The 20865-nt window shown below is 41.0% G+C and overlaps 1 protein-coding gene across 3 annotated transcripts in view; it reads left to right on the top strand.

Annotated features, from left to right (window-relative positions):
* TTN (titin) overlaps window positions 1–19263 on the top strand; it is a 275680-nt gene extending 256417 nt beyond the window's left edge. For all 3 annotated transcript variants that reach the window (XM_040475510.1, XM_040475509.1, XM_040475508.1), the window contains 19 exons: window positions 935–1240; window positions 1326–1607; window positions 1810–2403; window positions 2524–2811; window positions 2914–3213; window positions 3688–3990; window positions 4539–4841; window positions 4945–5529; window positions 5649–5954; window positions 6069–6368; window positions 7103–7678; window positions 7804–8109; window positions 8482–9075; window positions 9212–14826; window positions 14954–15110; window positions 16239–16930; window positions 17033–17186; window positions 17698–18000; window positions 18133–19263. In XM_040475510.1, the coding sequence (XP_040331444.1) occupies window positions 935–1240; window positions 1326–1607; window positions 1810–2403; window positions 2524–2811; window positions 2914–3213; window positions 3688–3990; window positions 4539–4841; window positions 4945–5529; window positions 5649–5954; window positions 6069–6368; window positions 7103–7678; window positions 7804–8109; window positions 8482–9075; window positions 9212–14826; window positions 14954–15110; window positions 16239–16930; window positions 17033–17186; window positions 17698–18000; window positions 18133–18431 (12263 nt within the window). In that variant the 3' untranslated portion in view covers window positions 18432–19263. The remainder of the gene's footprint in view (window positions 1–934; window positions 1241–1325; window positions 1608–1809; window positions 2404–2523; window positions 2812–2913; window positions 3214–3687; window positions 3991–4538; window positions 4842–4944; window positions 5530–5648; window positions 5955–6068; window positions 6369–7102; window positions 7679–7803; window positions 8110–8481; window positions 9076–9211; window positions 14827–14953; window positions 15111–16238; window positions 16931–17032; window positions 17187–17697; window positions 18001–18132) is intronic.
* The last annotated feature ends 1602 nt before the right edge of the window (window positions 19264–20865 follow it).

Below are 20865 nucleotides of genomic sequence, written 5' to 3'. Positions count from 1 at the left end.
ATTTTCTAGTCTATGTAAAAAATAAATTATTTTACTACTAATACAAAAGAGATATATTTTATAAATATTCCTAAGAATGGAAAAAATGTGGTATAGTGATAACTACTAAAAAGAAAAAAAGTCTCTCTTAAGAAGAGCATAAAGTTTAGTATTTTAATAAGTACCTAACAAAATTATTGTCACAAGACCTTCAAAAATGAGTGACAAATCCTTGAACAGAGTTTGAGCTCAATGACTAAAGAGTAAACCACTGTGGCTGAATAGGGGAAGTAGAAGAAACCAATTCCTGTACTCACTAGAAACATAGAGGTAACAAGTGATATTAACACTGTGAAAGCTGAGCAACTAAGGAAAAGTCCCTGAGAACAGGTATGTTAAGCAATGAGCTGAACTAGAAGAACCCAGAATAGCTAGCCAAAGTAGCAAGAAGAAAACCATCTAGCTTTCTAAGAAATTGTAATTTTTTAAATTCAATAATGATGAGGATAATGATATAGCATACAGTGCTGCCCTATATTAGCAGAAGAGCTAAATTACACAGATTATCTTGGTGAGTGCTAACAAAGAACAATAATGCCTTACACTTCTGGGGATAGAAGAATCAGAAGAAAGATCAGTTAACCACATACTTGTGGGTTAAGATGCAAAGATAATAAGTTAACTTGTGTTTCTTAAGGCCAGTAAGGATACATCTTCAATGAATCCCACTTTTTAAATGTTTAATCCTTTACTAAATAAAGGCCTTTGGAAATACTGAATTTAATAAATTATAGGGTTTTTTTCTTAAACCTTAATTACAACATTAAAAGACCTTTTGAAATACTGGTGGGGCGGGGGGAGAATAATGCACTTGTGAGTCTCGAAAACCAAAAATACAAACCTCAAAACTTCCTTATTTGTATCATGTCTGAATCCCCCTTTTTAAATTCCATAGATACCCCTGGACCACCTTCTGCTCCAAGAGTTGTGGATACCACCAAGTACAGCATTAGTTTGGCATGGACCAAGCCCATGTATGATGGTGGCACTGACATCACGGGATATGTTCTTGAAATGCAAGAGAAAGACACCGATCAGTGGTACCGAGTGCATACCAATGCCACAATAAGAAATACTGAATTCACTGTGCCAGACCTTAAAATGGGCCAGAAATACTCCTTCAGGGTTGCTGCTGTGAATGTGAAGGGTATGAGTGAATACAGCGAGTCAACTGCTGAAATTGAGCCTGTGGAGAGACTAGGTATTTGTAATATAAGCTTTTAGGTGAATTATTTTCTCATCATACCTGTTCATGAATTAATTAAATTTTGACATTTACTTTCCAGAAATACCAGACCTAGAACTCGCAGATGATTTAAAGAAGACCGTGACCATCAGAGCTGGGGCCTCATTGCGCCTGATGGTGTCTGTATCTGGAAGACCACCTCCTGTCATTACATGGAGCAAGAAGGGCATTGACCTTGTAAACCGGGCAATTATTGACACCACTGACAGCTACTCTTTACTTATCGTGGACAAAGTTAACCGGTACGATGCTGGAAAATACACCATTGAAGCTGAAAATCAATCTGGCAAGAAATCAGCAACAGTCCTTGTTAAAGTATATGGTAAGTATTTGTCTTAAAAATGACTATGCCAGGAGTAGATTTCTTACAAAAAAAAAAAATTACACTTTGTCCTATGATTGATCACCTTTCTAGAAAGAAACTATGTTGAATACATTTTCCCATAAAAAAAAAAAAAAACAAAAAACTATCAACCAATCAGCAAATAAGTATGAATCTTGCATTCTATTTTTTTTTTTTTTAGATACTCCTGGTCCCTGTCCTTCAGTGAGAGTTAAGGAAGTATCAAGAGATTCTGTGACTATTACCTGGGAAATTCCCACAATTGATGGTGGAGCTCCTGTCAACAATTACATTATTGAGAAGCGTGAAGCTGCCATGAGAGCATTCAAAACAGTAACTACCAAATGCAGCAAGACACTTTATCGAATTTCCGGACTTGTAGAAGGAACCATGTACTATTTCAGAGTGCTGCCAGAAAATATTTATGGCATTGGGGAACCTTGTGAAACATCTGATGCAGTTCTGGTCTCAGAAGTACCTCTGGTGCCTACAAAGCTAGAAGTGGTCGATGTCACCAAATCAACTGTTACTCTTGCCTGGGAAAAACCACTCTACGATGGTGGTAGCCGACTCACTGGATATGTTCTTGAGGCCTGCAAAGCTGGCACTGAGAGATGGATGAAGGTTGTCACCTTAAAACCCACAATCCTAGAGCACACTGTTATTTCCTTAAACGAAGGCGAACAGTACCTATTTAGAGTAAGGGCACAAAATGAGAAAGGTGTGTCAGAACCAAGAGAGATCGTGACAGCCGTAACTGTACAAGACCTCAGAGGTACGTATGAAATTGCCAAAAAACATCAATAATAGTAGGTAAAATAAAAATTCTGAATTCATGATACTTCGTCATTAGAAATAATGCTTAAGAATAAATGCCTACTTTCTTTCCTCACAGTATTGCCAACAATCGATCTTTCTACAATGCCTCAAAAGACCATCCATGTCCCAGCTGGCAGACCAGTAGAACTGGTGATACCAATTGCTGGTCGCCCACCTCCTGCTGCTTCCTGGTTCTTTGCTGGTTCTAAACTAAGAGAATCAGAGCGTGTCACAGTTGAAACTCATACTAAAGTAGCTAAATTAACCATCCGTGAAACCACTATCAGAGATACTGGAGAATATACACTTGAATTAAAGAATGTAACTGGAACTACTTCAGAGACCATTAAAGTTATCATTCTTGGTAAGGATGTGTGACAAAGACACACACAAGTTGTTGATGTTCAGTCACCCAATTTTGATTTGAAGTGAAAACTAACTTCCTGGATTTCTTTCTCTTTCATAGACAAGCCTGGTCCACCAACTGGGCCTATTAAGATAGATGAAATTGATGCTACTTCAATTACCATTTCCTGGCAACCACCTGAATTGGATGGTGGTGCTCCACTGAGTGGTTATGTGGTAGAACAACGTGATGCCCATCGTCCAGGATGGCTGCCAGTGTCTGAATCAGTGACTAGACAGACATTTAAGTTTACCAGACTCATTGAAGGAAATGAGTATGTGTTCCGCGTGGCTGCAACAAACCGCTTCGGGATTGGCTCCTACTTACAGTCTGAGGTCATAGAATGTCGCAGCAGCATCAGTAAGTCCTTGGACCCTTAAGTCTCCCATTCTCCCCACCTTATTCTGAATGTTAACAGAAAGGAATTTGTTTTTACTATGCCCTAAGCAAAAATAGATCACAGAATTAACCCCAGGGTCTTTCTAAGGTTTCTGAATTTTCTTGGAAGTTTTCAACATGGTTATTTTTTTGTTTTGTTTTTTGTTTTGTTTTGTTTTGTTTTAATGAAAGAGAAGAGGAAGGCAAAAAGGAAGGAGGGAGGGAGGCAAGAGGGACTAGCTAGGTCACAGAAAAAAATACAGAATGTGTGCTTAATAAATGTTTATAAAATAGAAGAAAGTGAGGAACCTCAAGAAAAGTACAAAAATGAAAACGTTAGAAAAAGGGTCACAAGCCTTATATACTACTTAAAAAGCTAAGACACACAGAAATGTAGGCGTCTTTATTTTAATTTATTCCCATTGCCATAATGTGTTTACCTCTGTCTTGCTGCAGGTATTCCTGGACCTCCAGAAACATTACAGATATTTGATGTCTCCCGTGATGGCATGACACTGACTTGGTATCCACCAGAAAATGATGGTGGCTCCCAAGTGACTGGATATATTATAGAGCGCAAAGAAGTGAGAGCAGATCGATGGGTCCGTGTAAATAAAATACCAGTGACTATGACACGGTACCGTTCCACTGGCCTTATTGAAGGCTTAGAATATGAACACCGTGTCACAGCCATTAATGTGAGAGGGACCGGAAAACCAAGTCGTCCTTCCAAACCCATCGTTGCCATGGATCCAATTGGTAAATACATTTTGTATTAAGTCAATGTATCGAGGTATAATTTAATGTAGTAAAATTTACCCTTCTGAAATATGTAATTCTAAGTTTTGAAAAGGTCCTGTTATATAACCACCACCACAATAAAAATACAGAATACTTTCATTAGCCCAAAAAGTTCATTTGTCACCAATCCCCTCCCCGCTCCAGCCCCTAGCAACTTTTGGCAAGTAATTTTTTATTCTCCTCTTGAGTCTATTCCCTACTCTTTAAAAAAAAAAAAAGGGACTTAAAATATATGCCCTATATCAGTGTTAAATGTTTAGAACAATATCTCTGAAAGCACTTTAAAAGCTGATAATGAATGTAAGATGGCAGTAATCATAAATAAAGCACATTTAAGACAAAGGAAAAAGAGTTTTGAGTATTTTTAACTGATAATAATGAATAAAATGTTAACAACAGTGTATTCTAATGCCAACAGTTCATGTTTACACAACTGAATGTTAGGTGGCACAGTTGATTTTCAGCTTTGCAGCAACTTTAACAATATGTTGTTGTCTTATTCCCAGCTCCTCCAGGAAAGCCGCAAAACCCAAGAGTTACTGATACAACAAGGACATCAGTCTCCCTGGCCTGGAGTGTTCCAGAAGATGAAGGAGGATCTAAAGTCACAGGCTATTTGATTGAAATGCAAAAAGTAGATCAACACGAATGGACCAAATGTAACACCACTCCAACCAAGATTCGGGAGTATACTCTAACACACCTACCTCAGGGCGCTGAATACAGATTCCGGGTCCTAGCCTGTAACGCTGGTGGACCTGGGGAGCCTGCTGAGGTACCAGGAACAGTCAAAGTCACTGAAATGCTCGGTAAGACATACGATCATTTACTTTCTGCTATGATTGTCTTAAGATTTGTTTCTTACCATCCACCTCACAAAAATGCTAATTGTAACTGGATCTTTTTTCCCAGAATATCCTGATTATGAACTTGATGAAAGATACCAAGAAGGTATCTTTGTAAGACAAGGTGGAGTCATCAGACTTACCATACCAATCAAAGGAAAACCATTCCCAATATGTAAATGGACCAAGGAAGGCCAAGATATTAGTAAACGTGCCATGATTGCAACCTCTGAAACACACACTGAGCTTGTAATCAAAGAAGCAGACAGGGATGACTCTGGCACTTATGACCTGGTTCTGGAAAACAAGTGTGGCAAGAAGGCTGTTTACATCAAAGTCAGGGTGATAGGAAATCCCAACACTCCTGAAGGGCCACTTGAATATGACGACATACAAGCTCGCTCTGTAAGGGTCAGTTGGAGACCCCCTGCCGATGATGGCGGTGCCGACATCTTAGGCTATATTCTTGAGAGACGAGAAGTGTCTAAAGCCGCCTGGTATACCATTGATTCCAGAGTCCGAGGTACATCTCTGGTTGTAAAAGGCCTTAAAGAGAATGTGGAATACCATTTCCGTGTTTCAGCTGAAAACCAGTTTGGCATAAGCAAACCTTTGAAGTCTGAGGAACCAGTCATACCAAAAACACCACTGAGTAAGTACTCTTCCAACCACAACACTGTAAAAATTCTTTCAGTACTCTTTTGTTTTGTAAGCCATCAGCTTACAAGATATGGGGTTGTACTCTTAACACGTTTCCTACTTTATATCCAGATCCTCCAGAGCCTCCAAGCAATCCTCCAGAAGTACTTGATGTGACCAAGAGTTCTGTCAGCCTGTCCTGGTCCCGGCCCAAAGACGATGGTGGTTCTCGAGTCACAGGCTACTACATTGAACGCAAGGAGACATCAACTGACAAATGGGTCAGACACAACAAGACTCAGATAACGACCACAATGTACACTGTCACTGGGCTTGTTCCTGATGCTGAATATCAGTTCCGCATCATTGCACAGAATGATGTTGGCCTAAGTGAGACCAGCCCTGCTTCTGAACCAGTTGTTTGCAAAGATCCATTTGGTAAGGAGAGAGTTTCTAAAGGGTTTCAAATCATAGAGGCAAGCCATCTTGGTCTTTCTCTTTTATTTCAGCAATAAAGCTGATTCCCTTTTCAATTGTTTAAAAATATTTCAGATAAGCCAAGCCAACCTGGAGAACTTGAGATTCTTTCAATATCCAAAGACAGCGTCACTCTACAGTGGGAGAAACCTGAATGTGATGGTGGCAAAGAAATCCTTGGATACTGGGTTGAATATAGGCAGTCTGGAGACAGTGCCTGGAAGAAGAGCAATAAGGACCGCATCAAGGACAGGCAATTCACAATAGGGGGTCTGCTAGAATCTACTGAATATGAATTCAGAGTTTTTGCTGAGAATGAGACTGGGCTTAGCAGACCTCGAAGAACTGCTATGTCTGTAAAGACTAAACTAACATGTAAGTTGGCATTAGTTCTCTGCTCATGACCTACAAACTAAGTAACATGTTAAGGCTAATTCTTTCCCTATATTAAGTAGATATCTAGAAAACTTTATTGGAGGCCAAGTGTTTGGGCAGAATCACTCACTTTGGCATATACACACACATGGAATAGCCAATACATTCTACAGGAAGTCATTCCAAGCACATAACTTCAGTAGATATTAGGTGCAGAACCTAAACAAGGGCCAAGATACTACAGATTTATAGACATAATTCATACTTCTCCAAGCCCCTATACATTGTTTTTTAGTGAGAGTGAGAACGAGAGTGGGACAGGGGCAGAGAGAGGGAGAGAGGGAATCCCAAGCCGGCTCCACCCTCAGCGTGGAGCCCAATGTGGGGCTCAATCCCACAACATTGGGATCATGACCTGAGTTGATATCAAGAGTCGGATGCTTAACTGACTGAGCCACCCAGGCATCCCACTCCTATACATTGTTGATGTCTCCCAATGTAAAGGGAAAAGTCACTCTACATAATAATGTAATGGTGTGCTCACTGAATCCCTGTTTTCCATAGGACCCCAGGAAAAGCACTATGAAATTTTTAAGAATTAGACTCATATATAAACCATGGTATCTAATAAAGTGTTAGTCAAAAGGATAAATTCATTCCTGATATACAAGGACAGAGGATTACAGATTTGGTAGTAATATTAATACATTAATATTATCTTTCATATCCTTCAGCTGGAGAGGCTCCAGGAGTGCGCAAAGAAATGAAGGATGTTACCACCAAGTTGGGTGAAGCTGCTCAACTTTCATGCCAGATTGTTGGAAGGCCCCTTCCTGATATTAAATGGTACCGGTTTGGTAAGGAGCTGGTACAAAGCCGGAAGTACAAAATGTCTTCAGATGGACGCACACATACTTTAACAGTAATGACAGAGGAACAAGAAGATGAAGGTGTTTATACCTGTATAGCTACAAATGAGGTTGGAGAGGTAGAAACCAGTAGTAAGCTTCTCCTACAAGCAACACCGCAGTTCCATCCTGGTTACCCACTGAAAGAGAAGTATTATGGTGCTGTGGGTTCGACACTTCGACTTCACGTTATGTACATTGGTCGTCCAGTACCTGCCATCACTTGGTTCTATGGCCAGAAACTTTTGCAAAACTCAGAAAACATTACTATTGAAAACACTGAGCACTATACTCATCTTGTCATGAAGAATGTCCAACGTAAGACTCATGCTGGGAAATATAAAGTTCAGCTCAGCAATGTTTTTGGAACAGTTGATGCCATCCTTGATGTAGAAATACAAGGTATTTCGTTTTAGTTTAGTTTTTTTTTTTTTTTTTTTTTTTAATTTTTGAAGAAAAAATAGATCTCAGGAGACACACTACAAAAAAAAAAAAAAAAACACTACAATTGTGTTTTCTCCCAACAGATAAACCCGACAAACCTACAGGACCAATTGTGATAGAAGCTCTATTGAAGAACTCTGCAGTGATCAGCTGGAAACCGCCTGCAGATGATGGAGGCTCCTGGATCACCAACTATGTGGTGGAGAAATGTGAGGCCAGGGAAGGGGCTGAATGGCAATTGGTGTCTTCAGCCATCTCAGTGACAACCTGTAGAATTGTAAACCTCACAGAAAATGCTGGCTATTACTTCCGAGTTTCGGCTCAGAACACTTTTGGCATCAGTGACCCTCTAGAGGTTGCCTCAGTTGTGATCATTAAGAGTCCTTTCGGTGAGTACAACCTCTTGTACAACCTCTACAATCTTCATATGGCAAAATTCCATCTTTACGTAAAACTCTTGTTAATAGAAATAACTTTTGAAAGGAAACAGTCAAGACCCAGGCAAAGTACAAGCACCTTTTATCCCATTTAAATTGAATTTTTGCACATCTTGAAGGGCAAAAACAAACCCCATCTTCTTATTTAAAAAGGAACTTTGTGTTTTGGTAAGTTTCTTAGTATAAAGTAACCCATTTCGTTTTTCTGGAATAGCTATTCTTAGAACTTTAGAGTTCATAAAATTTTATTTTTGAAAACTAAGTTTTTAATAGAGCTGCTTGTTTCACCTCATGACTAAAATCCTTTTTGTTTCTTTGAAACAGAAAAGCCAAGTGCTCCTGGCAAACCAACTATTACTGCTCTCACAAAAGATTCTTGTGTTGTGGCTTGGAAGCCACCTGCCAGTGATGGAGGTGCAAAGATTAGAAATTACTACCTTGAGAAACGTGAGAAGAAGCAGAATAAATGGATTGCTGTGACAACAGAAGAAATTCGAGAAACTGTCTTTTCAGTGCAAAACCTTATTGAAGGTCTTGAATATGAGTTCCGTGTGAAATGTGAAAACCTAGGTGGGGAAAGTGAATGGAGTGAAATATCAGAACCTGCCATTCCTAAATCTGATGTCCCAATTCAGGCGCCACACTTTAAAGAGGAACTGAGAAATCTAAATGTCAGATATCAGAGCAATGCTACCCTGGTCTGCAAAGTGACTGGTCACCCAAAACCTATTGTGAAATGGTACAGACAAGGCAAAGAAATCATTGCAGATGGATTAAAGTATAGGATTCAAGAGTTTAAGGGTGGTTACCACCAGCTCATCATTGCAAGTGTCACAGATGATGATGCCACAGTTTATCAAGTCAGAGCTACCAACCAAGGGGGATCTGTGTCTGGCACGGCTTCCTTGGAAGTGGAAGGTAAATACTACAAATCTATAAACATCAGTTTGGTGCTAGATGACATATTAATTAGGGTTCGTGGGGGGTGTTTGTTGCACTTAAATAGTGTTGGGTATTGCTAAATTATATTCTTTCTTCTTTTATTCTGATACAGTTCCAGCTAAGATACACTTGCCTAAAACGCTTGAAGGCATGGGAGCGGTTCACGCTCTCCGAGGTGAGGTGGTCAGCATCAAGATCCCTTTCAGTGGCAAACCAGATCCTGTGATCACCTGGCAGAAAGGACAAGATCTGATCGACAATAATGGACACTACCAAGTTATTGTCACAAGATCTTTCACATCACTTGTTTTCCCCAATGGAGTAGAGAGAAAAGATGCTGGTTTCTATGTGGTCTGTGCTAAGAACAGATTTGGAATTGATCAGAAGACTGTTGAACTGGATGTGGCAGATGTTCCTGACCCACCCAGAGGAGTCAAAGTTAGTGATGTCTCACGAGATTCTGTCAACTTAACATGGACTGAGCCAGCTTCTGATGGTGGCAGCAAAATCACCAACTACATTGTCGAAAAATGTGCCACTACTGCAGAAAGATGGATCCGTGTAGGACAGGCCCGAGAAACACGTTACACCGTGGTCAACTTATTCGGAAAAACAAGCTACCAGTTCCGTGTGATAGCTGAAAACAAATTTGGCCTGAGTAAGCCTTCTGAGCCTTCAGAGCCAACCATAACCAAAGAAGACAAGACCAGAGCTATGAACTATGATGAAGAGGTAGACGAAACCAGGGAAGTTTCCATGACTAAAGCATCTCACTCTTCAACTAAGGAACTCTATGAGAAATATATGATTGCTGAAGATCTTGGGCGTGGTCAATTTGGAATTGTCCACCGTTGTGTTGAAACATCCTCAAAGAAGACTTACATGGCTAAATTTGTTAAAGTCAAAGGGACTGACCAGGTTTTGGTAAAGAAGGAAATTTCCATTCTAAACATTGCTAGACACAGAAACATCTTATACCTCCACGAATCATTTGAGAGCATGGAAGAATTAGTTATGATCTTTGAGTTCATATCAGGACTTGACATATTTGAACGCATTAACACAAGCGCTTTTGAACTTAACGAAAGAGAGATTGTAAGTTATGTTCGCCAGGTCTGTGAAGCACTTGAGTTCTTACATAGTCATAATATTGGACACTTTGACATTAGACCAGAAAATATCATTTACCAAACAAGAAGGAGCTCCGTCATTAAAATCATAGAATTTGGTCAAGCCCGTCAGCTGAAGCCAGGGGACAACTTCAGGCTTCTGTTCACTGCCCCAGAATACTATGCACCTGAAGTCCACCAGCATGATGTTGTCAGCACTGCCACAGACATGTGGTCACTTGGCACGCTCGTGTATGTGCTGTTAAGTGGTATTAATCCATTCCTGGCAGAAACTAACCAACAGATAATTGAGAACATCATGAATGCTGAATATACTTTCGATGAAGAAGCATTCAAAGAGATTAGCCTCGAAGCCATGGATTTTGTTGACCGGCTGTTAGTGAAAGAGAGAAAATCTCGCATGACAGCATCTGAGGCACTCCAGCATCCATGGCTGAAGCAGAAGATAGAAAGAGTCAGTACTAAAGTCATCAGAACATTAAAACACCGGCGTTACTACCACACTCTGATCAAGAAAGACCTCAACATGGTTGTGTCAGCAGCCCGAATCTCTTGCGGCGGTGCAATTCGATCTCAGAGGGGAGTCAGTGTTGCTAAAGTTAAAGTAGCATCCATTGAAATTGGCCCTGTTTCTGGACAGATAATGCATGCAGTTGGCGAAGAAGGAGGATATGCCAAATACGTATGCAAAATTGAAAATTATGATCAGTCTACCCAAGTGACTTGGTACTTTGGAGTCAGACAGCTGGAGAACAGTGAGAAATATGAAATCACCTATGCAGATGGAGTAGCCACCATGTACATCAAAGACATTACCAGATTTGATGATGGTACCTACAGATGCAAAGTAGTCAATGACTACGGTGAAGACAGTTCTTATGCAGAGCTATTTGTTAAAGGTGTGAGAGAAACTTATGACTATTACTGCCGTAGAACCATGAAGAAAATTAAGCGCAGAACTGACACAATGAGACTTCTGGAAAGGCCACCAGAATTTACCTTGCCTCTCTATAACAAGACAGCTTATGTGGGTGAAAATGTCCGGTTTGGAGTAACTATAACTGTCCACCCCGAGCCTCGTGTAACATGGTATAAGTCAGGTCAGAAAATCAAACCAGGTGATGATGATGCAAAGTACACCTTTGAGTCTGACAAGGGTCTTTACCAGTTAACAATCAGCAGTGTAACTATGGATGATGATGCTGAATATACTGTTGTGGCAAGGAACAAATATGGTGAGGACAGCTGTAAGGCAAAGCTGACTGTAACCCCACACCCACCGCCAACAGATACAACCTTAAGACCCATGTTCAAACGGCTGCTGGCAAACGCAGAGTGCCAAGAAGGCCAAAGTGTCTGCTTTGAGATCAGAGTGTCTGGCATCCCCCCACCAACATTAAAATGGGAGAAAGATGGTCAGCCACTGTCCCTTGGGCCTAACATTGAAATTCTCCATGAAGGCTTGGATTATTATGCTTTGCACATCAGGGACACTTTGCCTGAAGACACAGGTTATTATAGGGTCACAGCCACAAACACAGCTGGATCTACCAGCTGCCAGGCTCACCTACAAGTAGAACGCCTAAGGTATGTCAAACAAGAATTCAAGAGTAAGGAGGAGCGTGAACGACACGTACAAAAGCAAATTGACAAGACACTAAGAATGGCGGAAATCCTTTCTGGCACTGAAACGGTGCCACTGACCCAGGTGGCCCAAGAGGCTCTGAGAGAAGCTGCCATCCTTTACAAACCAGCTGTAAGCACCAAGACCGTAAAAGGGGAATTCCGACTTGAGACGGAAGAAAAGAAGGAAGAGCGAAAACTCCGTATGCCTTATGAAGTACCAGAGCCACGCAAATACAAACAGACTCTAATAGAAGAAGACCAACGCATTAAGCAATTTGTGCCTATGTCTGACATGAAATGGTACAAAAAGATACGTGATCAATATGAAATGCCTGGGAAAATTGACAGAGTTGTACAGAAAAGACCCAAGCGCATCCGCCTTTCCAGATGGGAACAGTTCTATGTGATGCCTCTTCCACGCATTACAGATCAATACAGACCTAGATGGCGTATTCCCAAACTGTCCCAAGATGATCTTGAAATGGTGAGACCAGCCCGCCGCCGCACACCTTCTCCTGATTATGACTTTTATTACAGACCTAGAAGACGTTCTCTTGGAGACATGTCGGATGAAGAACTTCTCCTGCCCATTGATGACTACTTGGCAATGAAAAGGACAGAGGAAGAGAGGCTGCGTCTTGAAGAAGAGCTTGAATTAGGCTTCTCAGCCTCACCACCAAGCCGAAGCCCTCCACGTTTTGAGCTTTCTAGCCTGCGTTACTCTTCACCACAAGCTCATGTCAAGGTGGAGGAAACAAAAAAAGACTTCAGATATTCAACCTATCACATCCCCATGAAGGAGGAGACTAGCACAAGTTATGCAGAACTGCGGGAACGGCACGCCCGGGCCTCCTACAGACAGCCGAAACAACGGCAAAGGATCATGGCCGAGAAAGAAGATGAAGAGTTGCTTCGCCCAGTTACTACCACTCAGCGACTGTCAGAATACAAAAGTGAGCTTGAACACATGTCAAAGGAGGAAAAGTCTAGAAAGAAATCCAGGCGACAGAGAGAAGTGACAGAAATAACAGAAATTGAGGAAGAATATGAAATCTCAAAACATGCTCAAAGAGAGTCCTCCTCATCTGTGTCTAGACTACTGAGGCGGCGGCGTTCCCTGTCTCCAACCTACATTGAGTTAATGAGGCCAGTGTCCGAGCTGATCCGGCCACGTCGACATCCAGAGGAGGAATATGAAGAGGACACAGAAAGAAGGTCTCCTACTCCGGAGAGAACTCGCCCACGTTCCCCCAGCCCTGTGTCCAGTGAGAGATCACTCTCAAGATTTGAGAGGTCCGCAAGATTTGATATCTTTTCCAGGTACGAGTCCATGAAAGCTGCTTTAAAGACTCAGAAGACATCAGAAAGGATGTATGAAGTTTTGAGTCAGCAGCCTTTTACGCTGGACCATGCGCCTCGAATCACACTGAGAATGCGCTCCCACAGGGTACCATATGGCCAAAATACACGTTTTATCTTAAACGTTCAGTCTAAGCCAACTGCCGAGGTTAAATGGTACCATAATGGCGTTGAACTCCAAGAAAGCAGTAAGATTCGTTACACCAACATGAGCGGGGTCCTGACCCTGGAAATTCTGGACTGTCACACCGAGGACAGTGGAACATACCGTGCTGTGTGCACCAACTACAAAGGTGAGGCTTCAGACTACGCGACCTTGGATGTAACAGGCGGGGATTACACCACCTATGCTTCCCGACGCAGAGACGAAGAGGTCCCCCGGTCTGTCTTCCCTGAGCTAACAAGAACAGAGGAGTATGCGGTTTCATCATTTAAGAAAACATCTGAGATGGAAGCTTCTTCTTCGGTCAGGGAAGTGAAGTCACAGATGACAGAGACAAGGGAAAGTCTCTTAGCATATGAACACCACGCCTCTGCAGAAATGAAAAGCACTGCAGTAGAAGAAAAGTCGCTGGAAGAAAAATCCACACACAGAAAGATCAAGACGACTCTGGCCGCAAGAATTCTAACAAAGCCAAGGTCCATAACCGTGTATGAAGGCGAGTCCGCAAGGTTTTCTTGCGACACAGATGGTGAGCCGGTACCCACTGTGATCTGGCTGCGTGGAGGACAAGTGATAAGTACCTCTGCCTGCCACCAAGTGACCACCACAAAGTACAAATCGACCTTTGAGATCTCTTCAGTCCAGGCTTCTGATGAGGGCAACTACAGCGTGGTGGTAGAAAACAGTGAAGGGAAGCAAGAAGCACAGTTTACTCTGACTGTTCAAAAGGCCAGGGCTACTGAAAAGGCTGTGACATCACCACCGAGAGTCAAATCCCCAGAGCCTCGAGTGAAATCTCCAGAAACCAGTAAGGCTCCAAAACGAGTGAAATCCCCAGAACCAGTTACTTCTCACCCAAAATCCGTATCACCCACAGAGACAAAACCCACACCGACAGAGAAAGCTCAGCAGCTCCGAGTCTCCGTCCCACCCAAGATAACTCAGTCCCTGAAGGCTGAAGCTTCTAAAGATATTGCAAAGCTGACCTGTGCAGTCGAAAGTAGTGCATTATGTGCAAAAGAGATCACCTGGTATAAAGATGGCAAGAAACTGAAGGAAAATGGGCATTTCCAGTTTCATTATTCAGCAGATGGTACCTATGAGCTCAAGATCCATAACCTCACGGAATCGGATTGTGGAGAATACATTTGCGAGATATCTAGTGAAGGTGGAACTTCCAAAACTAACTTCCAGTTTACAGGACAAGCCTTTAAGAGTATCCATGAGCAGGTGTCAAGCACATCAGAAACTAAGAAAGCAGTTCAGAAAACTGCTGAGTCTACAGAAACCAAGAAAACGGAAGCAAAAGCTCCTGAACCAATTTCCTCCAAACCAGTAATTGTTACTGGGCTGCAGGATACAACTGCTTCTTCAGACAGCATTGCTAAATTTTCAGTTAAAACTACTGGAGAACCATGGCCGACAGTCATCTGGACAAAGGATGGAAAGGTAACCATTTCTTAATTATCTCCTGATGGTATCTCCTAAAAATCTAACTTCTTCCCTCATCTCCATCTCCCCAAAAATGTTTAAACTTAACTCACTTTTTAACACTCAAATAACTTGCATTCTACAGGCTCTTACACAAGGAAGTAAATATAAACTCTCTGAAGACAAAGGAGTTTTCTTCTTAGAAGTTCATAAGACTGATACTTCTGACAGCGGGCTTTATACTTGCACCATAACAAATTCAGCTGGATCTGTGTCCTCTAGCTGTAAATTAACTATAAAAGGTAGGTTGGCTTTTGTTCGTACCAATATTTTTCAGAAAAACGATATTAAGGAAACTTTCTAAACATTCTCCCTTACATACACATACACACACACACACACACACACAAATATTAAAGTAAAACTGTTTTCATTTTTTAAGGTTTAATGTTTATTTATTTTGAGAGCAAGAAAGTGAGAGAGAGCATGAGCAGGGGAGGGGCAGAGAGGGAGAGAGAGAATCCCAAGCAGACCGTACTCTGTCAGGGAAGAGCCAGATGTGGGGCTTCTTCTCACTTACTGTGATCATGACCTGAGTCAAAATCAAGAGTTGGACAGTTAACTGACTGAGGTACCCAGTAAAACTGTTTTCCAAATTCCAGAATACCATTTGTACACAAATACACGTATTTAAAGAAAGCCTAATAGTAGCATAAAAAGCACATATCAGGTACCTAATTATATGTGGTATTATTTAAGATTCCAAAGAGGCAGCCACTGCTCCCAAGAATATTTAGGAATAAAGTCAGGTGAATATACAAAATGGTACTGCTTCCATAAACTTTCACTCTTGCTAATTTTCCAAAGCAGTACAGTTTGTAAAAGAGCTATATTACTTTTCCCAGTTAAAATTAAGTTGCTTTCAAGGGCACCTGGGTGGCTCAGTTGGTTAAGCATCCGACTTCGGCTCAGGTCATGATTTCATGGTTCGTGAGTTCGAGCCCCACATGGGGCTCTGTGCTGACTGCTAGGAGCCTGAAGCCTGCTTCGGATTCTGTGTCTCCCTCTGTCTCTGCCCCTCCCCTGCTCACACTGTCTCTGTCTCCCTCTCAAAACTAAATAAAAATTAAAAAAAAAAAATTAGGTTGCTTTCCTTCAATCTTCTAAAACATAATTCAATTTTTTTATTAATCAAAATTTCCTAAATCCACACCTATCCTAAATAATTTGACTATTCTTTTGAGACTTTTCCCTTAAGTCATAAGAACCATCTTCAATTTAAAGAATCATTACACTGATCTCAAAAATCATGCATAACAACTTTTTTTGTGTGTATATTATTTATTCGCTTGCAGAACTACAAAAGAGTAAAGGGTGGGACCTCTTTCCAATTAAGTTTGCCTAACACCTAACAGAGGTTTCTTTTTTAGCTGTAAAAGACACTGAGGCACAGAAAGTATCTACGCAAAAGACCTCTGAAGTTTTATCACAAAAGAAGGCGGTTGTCCAAGAGGAAATTTCCCAAAAAGCCCTCATTTCTGAAGAAATGAAAATGTCAGAAGTGAAATCTCAGGAAAAGTTAGCCATCAAGGAGGAAGCTTCAAAAGTTCAGATTTCTGAAAAAGTCAAGAAATCAGAAGCAACCTCTCTGGAAAAATCCATTGTCCATGAGGAAATCACTAAAACATCACAGGCATCGGAAGAAATCAGAACACATGCCGAGATTAAAGCATTTTCTACTCAGATGAGCATAACTGATGGTCAGAAGGTGACCTTAAAAGCCAACATTGCTGGTGCCACTGATGTGAAATGGGTACTGAATGGAGTAGAGCTCACTAACTCTGAAGAGTACAGATATGGTGTCTCAGGCAGTGATCAGACCCTAACCATCAAGCGGGCCGGTCACAAAGATGAAGGGATCCTCACCTGCATTGGCAAAACCAGCCAAGGGATCATCAAGTGTCAGTATGACTTGACCCTGAGCAAAGAACTCTCAGATGCTCCAGCCTTCATCTCACAGCCCAGATCTCAAAATATTAATGAAGGACAAAATGTTCTCTTTTCTTGTGAAATCAGTGGTGAGCCATCCCCTGAAATCGAATGGTTTAAAAACAACTTGCCAGTAAGTTTAATTATGAATATGTCATTGAAGAAAATTTAAAATGGCACATCTATTCCTGAAGAGCTCAAAGAAACATTTCTTTTTTTCCCCCTTACATTTTAGATTTCTGTTTCTTCAAATATCAGTGTAAGTCGCTCCAGAAATGTATATTCTCTTGAAATCCGAAATGCATCAGTAAGCGACAGTGGAAAGTACACAGTTAAGGCCAAAAATTTCCATGGCCAGTGTTCAGCTACTGCTTCCTTAACGGTCCTTCGTAAGTAGATCTTTCCCATTTTTTTTTTTTTTTACTTGCTTAAGGCCTTTATATATTTTTTGTTTTTTTGCCTTTGTCTTCCGAGCACAACCAACTCCGATGAGCCTTATTAAATTCCGTGAGTAAGAGGCACAGGTCTCCCCTCATCCTTACAAATTTTCTTGACAGCTAAACGGATATGTGGATAAATTAACTTTCAAAGCCAAGCTACCAAGTGCCCTGTTACATTTGTTTCCAGAATGCACAAAATCTATATTATTTTCTATATGACTAATCATTTTTCTCCCAGTTATTCTAGCACCTGCATGTAATACAATGATAGAAATATAAAAGATACGTTTCTTGGAGACACTGAGCTAGCTCTTGACAAATGTATGTATTTGCTTATGCTTCCACAGCAAATTGTTTGGGTTACGTTACTGTGTGTGTGTGATTTCTGCAAGTCAATGTCAGATGTCACCAATTAACCGGATGTCATCAATGTTCACTGTGTATCTGCTATGCTCCACAGCTCTAGTTGAAGAACCTCCCAGAGAGGTAGTATTGAGGACAAGTGGTGACACGAGCTTGCAAGGAAGCTTCTCGTCTCAGTCAGTCCAAATGTCTGCCTCTAAGCAGGAGGCCTCCTTCAGCAGTTTCAGCAGCAGCAGTGCTAGCAGCATGACTGAAATGAAATTTGCAAGCATGTCTGCCCAAAGCATGTCCTCCATGCAAGAGTCCTTTGTAGAAATGAGTTCCAGCAGTTTTATGGGAAAATCTAGTATGACACAACTGGAAAGCTCAACTAGTAGAATGCTTAAAGCAGGCATAAGAGGTGAGCAATGAAATTACTGGTAGAGGTAGATAAGCCTAGTAGCACGGTATAGCCTTTAGTTCATACAATTTAGTAGAAAGTAAATCATTGTGTTTTCAGTTCCTAAAACATTTTTGTTGTTGTTCCATAAAGGAATTCCACCTAAAATTGAAGCTCTCCCCTCTGACATCAGCATTGATGAGGGCAAAGTTTTAACAGTAGCCTGTGCTTTTACGGGTGAGCCTATCCCGGAAATAACATGGTCCCGTGGTGGAAGAAAAATTCAACATCAAGAACAACACGGGAGATTCCACATTGAAAACACAGATGACCTGACGACTCTCATCATCATGGATGTACAGAAACAAGATGGTGGACTTTATACCCTTAGTCTAGGGAATGAATTTGGATCTGACTCTGCCACTGTGAATATAAACATTCGATCTATTTAAGAGAGCCCGTGCTCTCATACTCCTACTCATTCTTAACCTTTCACACATGATTCACATGGACTAATCTTTCTGATCTGTAAATATTAAAAAAGAAAAAGTAGTTGTGTATCAACCTAAATGAGTCAAAGTTCAAAATTATACATTTCAATCTTTTCATAATTGTTGACCTAAGAATATACATTTTCTAGTGACATGTACATACTGTATATAGCCGGATTGACGGTTATAAAGTTTTGTACCATTTATTTTATGACATTTTACAATGTAACTTTTGAAACTAACTGTTGGCAGGAGAAAGTTTCTTATGGAACGAATACCCTGCTCAACACTTAATCAATCTTTGTGCCTCAACATAACGTTGATGTCTAAGTATGCCTCAGTGGGTTGAGAAATTCCCCACTGAAGATGTCCTATCCACCTAAAAGATGATGCCATGCGTGTAACCTGACATGTGCACCAATACCTACTGAATCAGGAATGTAAGGCATTGGTGATGTTTGCATTTACCCTCCTGTAAGCAACACTTGAACGTCTTACATTTTCTGATGATGTCACACTCAAAATTATGACTTAGATATTACCAGAGCAGAGTGTAACGGCCAACACTTTGTTCGCTCATTTTGCACTGTCTCTGACCATAGAGAATGCGGGGATAGCTTGGAAAAGTAACATCGCCTGGCCATCCCTTCATTTCACCAAGCTATTCAAGTATTCCTTTGCCAGAGCAGTGCAACTCTTGGAGGTTCTGGGGTGCAGCCAATGCCTTCGTGTGGTAGCTCTAAATTTAAATTGAAACCTGAGAAACTGGGGCAACTAAGCAATGAGCCACAGCGGGGAAAAAAAAAAAAAAAAAAAGAACAACAACAAAATAAAGCTGTCGTTAAACTAAAAACAACTGCAAGATTACTAACTGCCCAGAATGTCAATTTGATGTAGTTCCTTTCATGCAGGTATAAATTCGATTATTAGTTACAATTGTTGGACCTCCTTGAGAAATAGTAACAACAAAATAAAGCAAGCTATCTGCACCTCAAAATGTGTGGTTGGTTGTTTTGTGTGAAATCCTAGGGTTGGGGAGTATGACTGAACAAATCACAAAAATGATCACAGATCAGGCAAAGTGGCCCATGACGATAGGGTTCAAAATGGCCCATAACGATAGGTTCCTTAAAGCAAATATTTGAATTATTGTGTTGGACATAGTCAACATTTTTTAAAGCATAGATTTGATTCTCATGGATAAATTCATCCTCAAAAGTCAATAAAAAAAAAAAACACCAAAATAACAGCTTACATCTTTTAAACTTATCAAGAAAAATATTTTTAGGGGAACTCATTCAACTAAATCCATCAAAAATACCAAACATCTACAATTCACACTATTTTGTGCTAGACACCATAGGGAACGACGCAAAACTGAGCAATACAGACCCTATCCCTCAAAGGAAGGCAGTCAAGAGAAAATGATAACTTCAGGGAAAATGATGTTGTGCAACTGAATCCATATCCCCTAGTGCAACTCCAAGTTGAGACAGAATAAAGGTTCTCAAAACTAAAAAACACATGTTCAATGGTACACTCCTACCATGCTTTTTTATTTATTTATTTTTTTAAAATTTTTTTTTCAACGTTTATTTATTTTTGGGACAGAGAGAGACAGAGCATGAACGGGGGAGGGGCAGAGAGAGAGAGGGAGACACAGAATCGGAAACAGGCTCCAGGCTCCGAGCCATCCGCCCAGAGCCCGACGCGGGGCTCGAACTCACGGACCGCGAGATCGTGACCTGGCTGAAGTCGGACACTTAACCGACTGCGCCACCCAGGCGCCCCCTACCATGCTTTTTTAAACAATTATTCTATACTTAATAAAATACCTAGTGCCAGAAAAATCTGTATTTATCCACTTTAATTAATCATAATTGTAAACCAATAAAGATGATTACTGGCCTAATGAATTACCTCTTAAATGTAAGTACAATTGCCTTCTAAATGTCAATACAAGTGGCCAAAGCTTAAGTACATATACTGTCAACTTCTATTCTCTAAAACAAAATTGGGGTATTTAATTTATTCAGCAAGTATTCTGTCTTAAGTCAGATTCCCTAGAAACAGAGCCCAAGACAGGGATTCCTACAGAAGCAGTTGATCTCATCTCAGAAAAAAAGGGAGTGAGGGAAGCAGAACAGAGGAAGAAGGTTAAGCTAGACTCTCAGTGGGGACATCAGCCCTATCCCACAAGGGTACATAAATTGTACCACAGTTGGTTCCATCTTGGAACAAGGGGGCTGACCTTTTGTACCCCCTTACCAGCCAGCAGCTACAGGCTGTGAGTTTGGGGGGATGGAAGTGGGGAGGGAAATAATCTCCCAGGTAAGGAGGGGTACCTGTTGACCAGGGAAGTCTCTGCAGACTAGGGTAGCTAAACAGCCAACAC

Source organism: Herpailurus yagouaroundi, unplaced genomic scaffold (genome assembly GCF_014898765.1).
Source record: "Herpailurus yagouaroundi ecotype Mexico unplaced genomic scaffold, PumYag 140, whole genome shotgun sequence".
Lineage (NCBI taxonomy): Eukaryota > Metazoa > Chordata > Mammalia > Carnivora > Felidae > Herpailurus > Herpailurus yagouaroundi.
The sequence above is the reverse complement of the archived record's forward strand: the minus strand, read 5'-3'. Positions and strand labels throughout refer to the sequence as shown.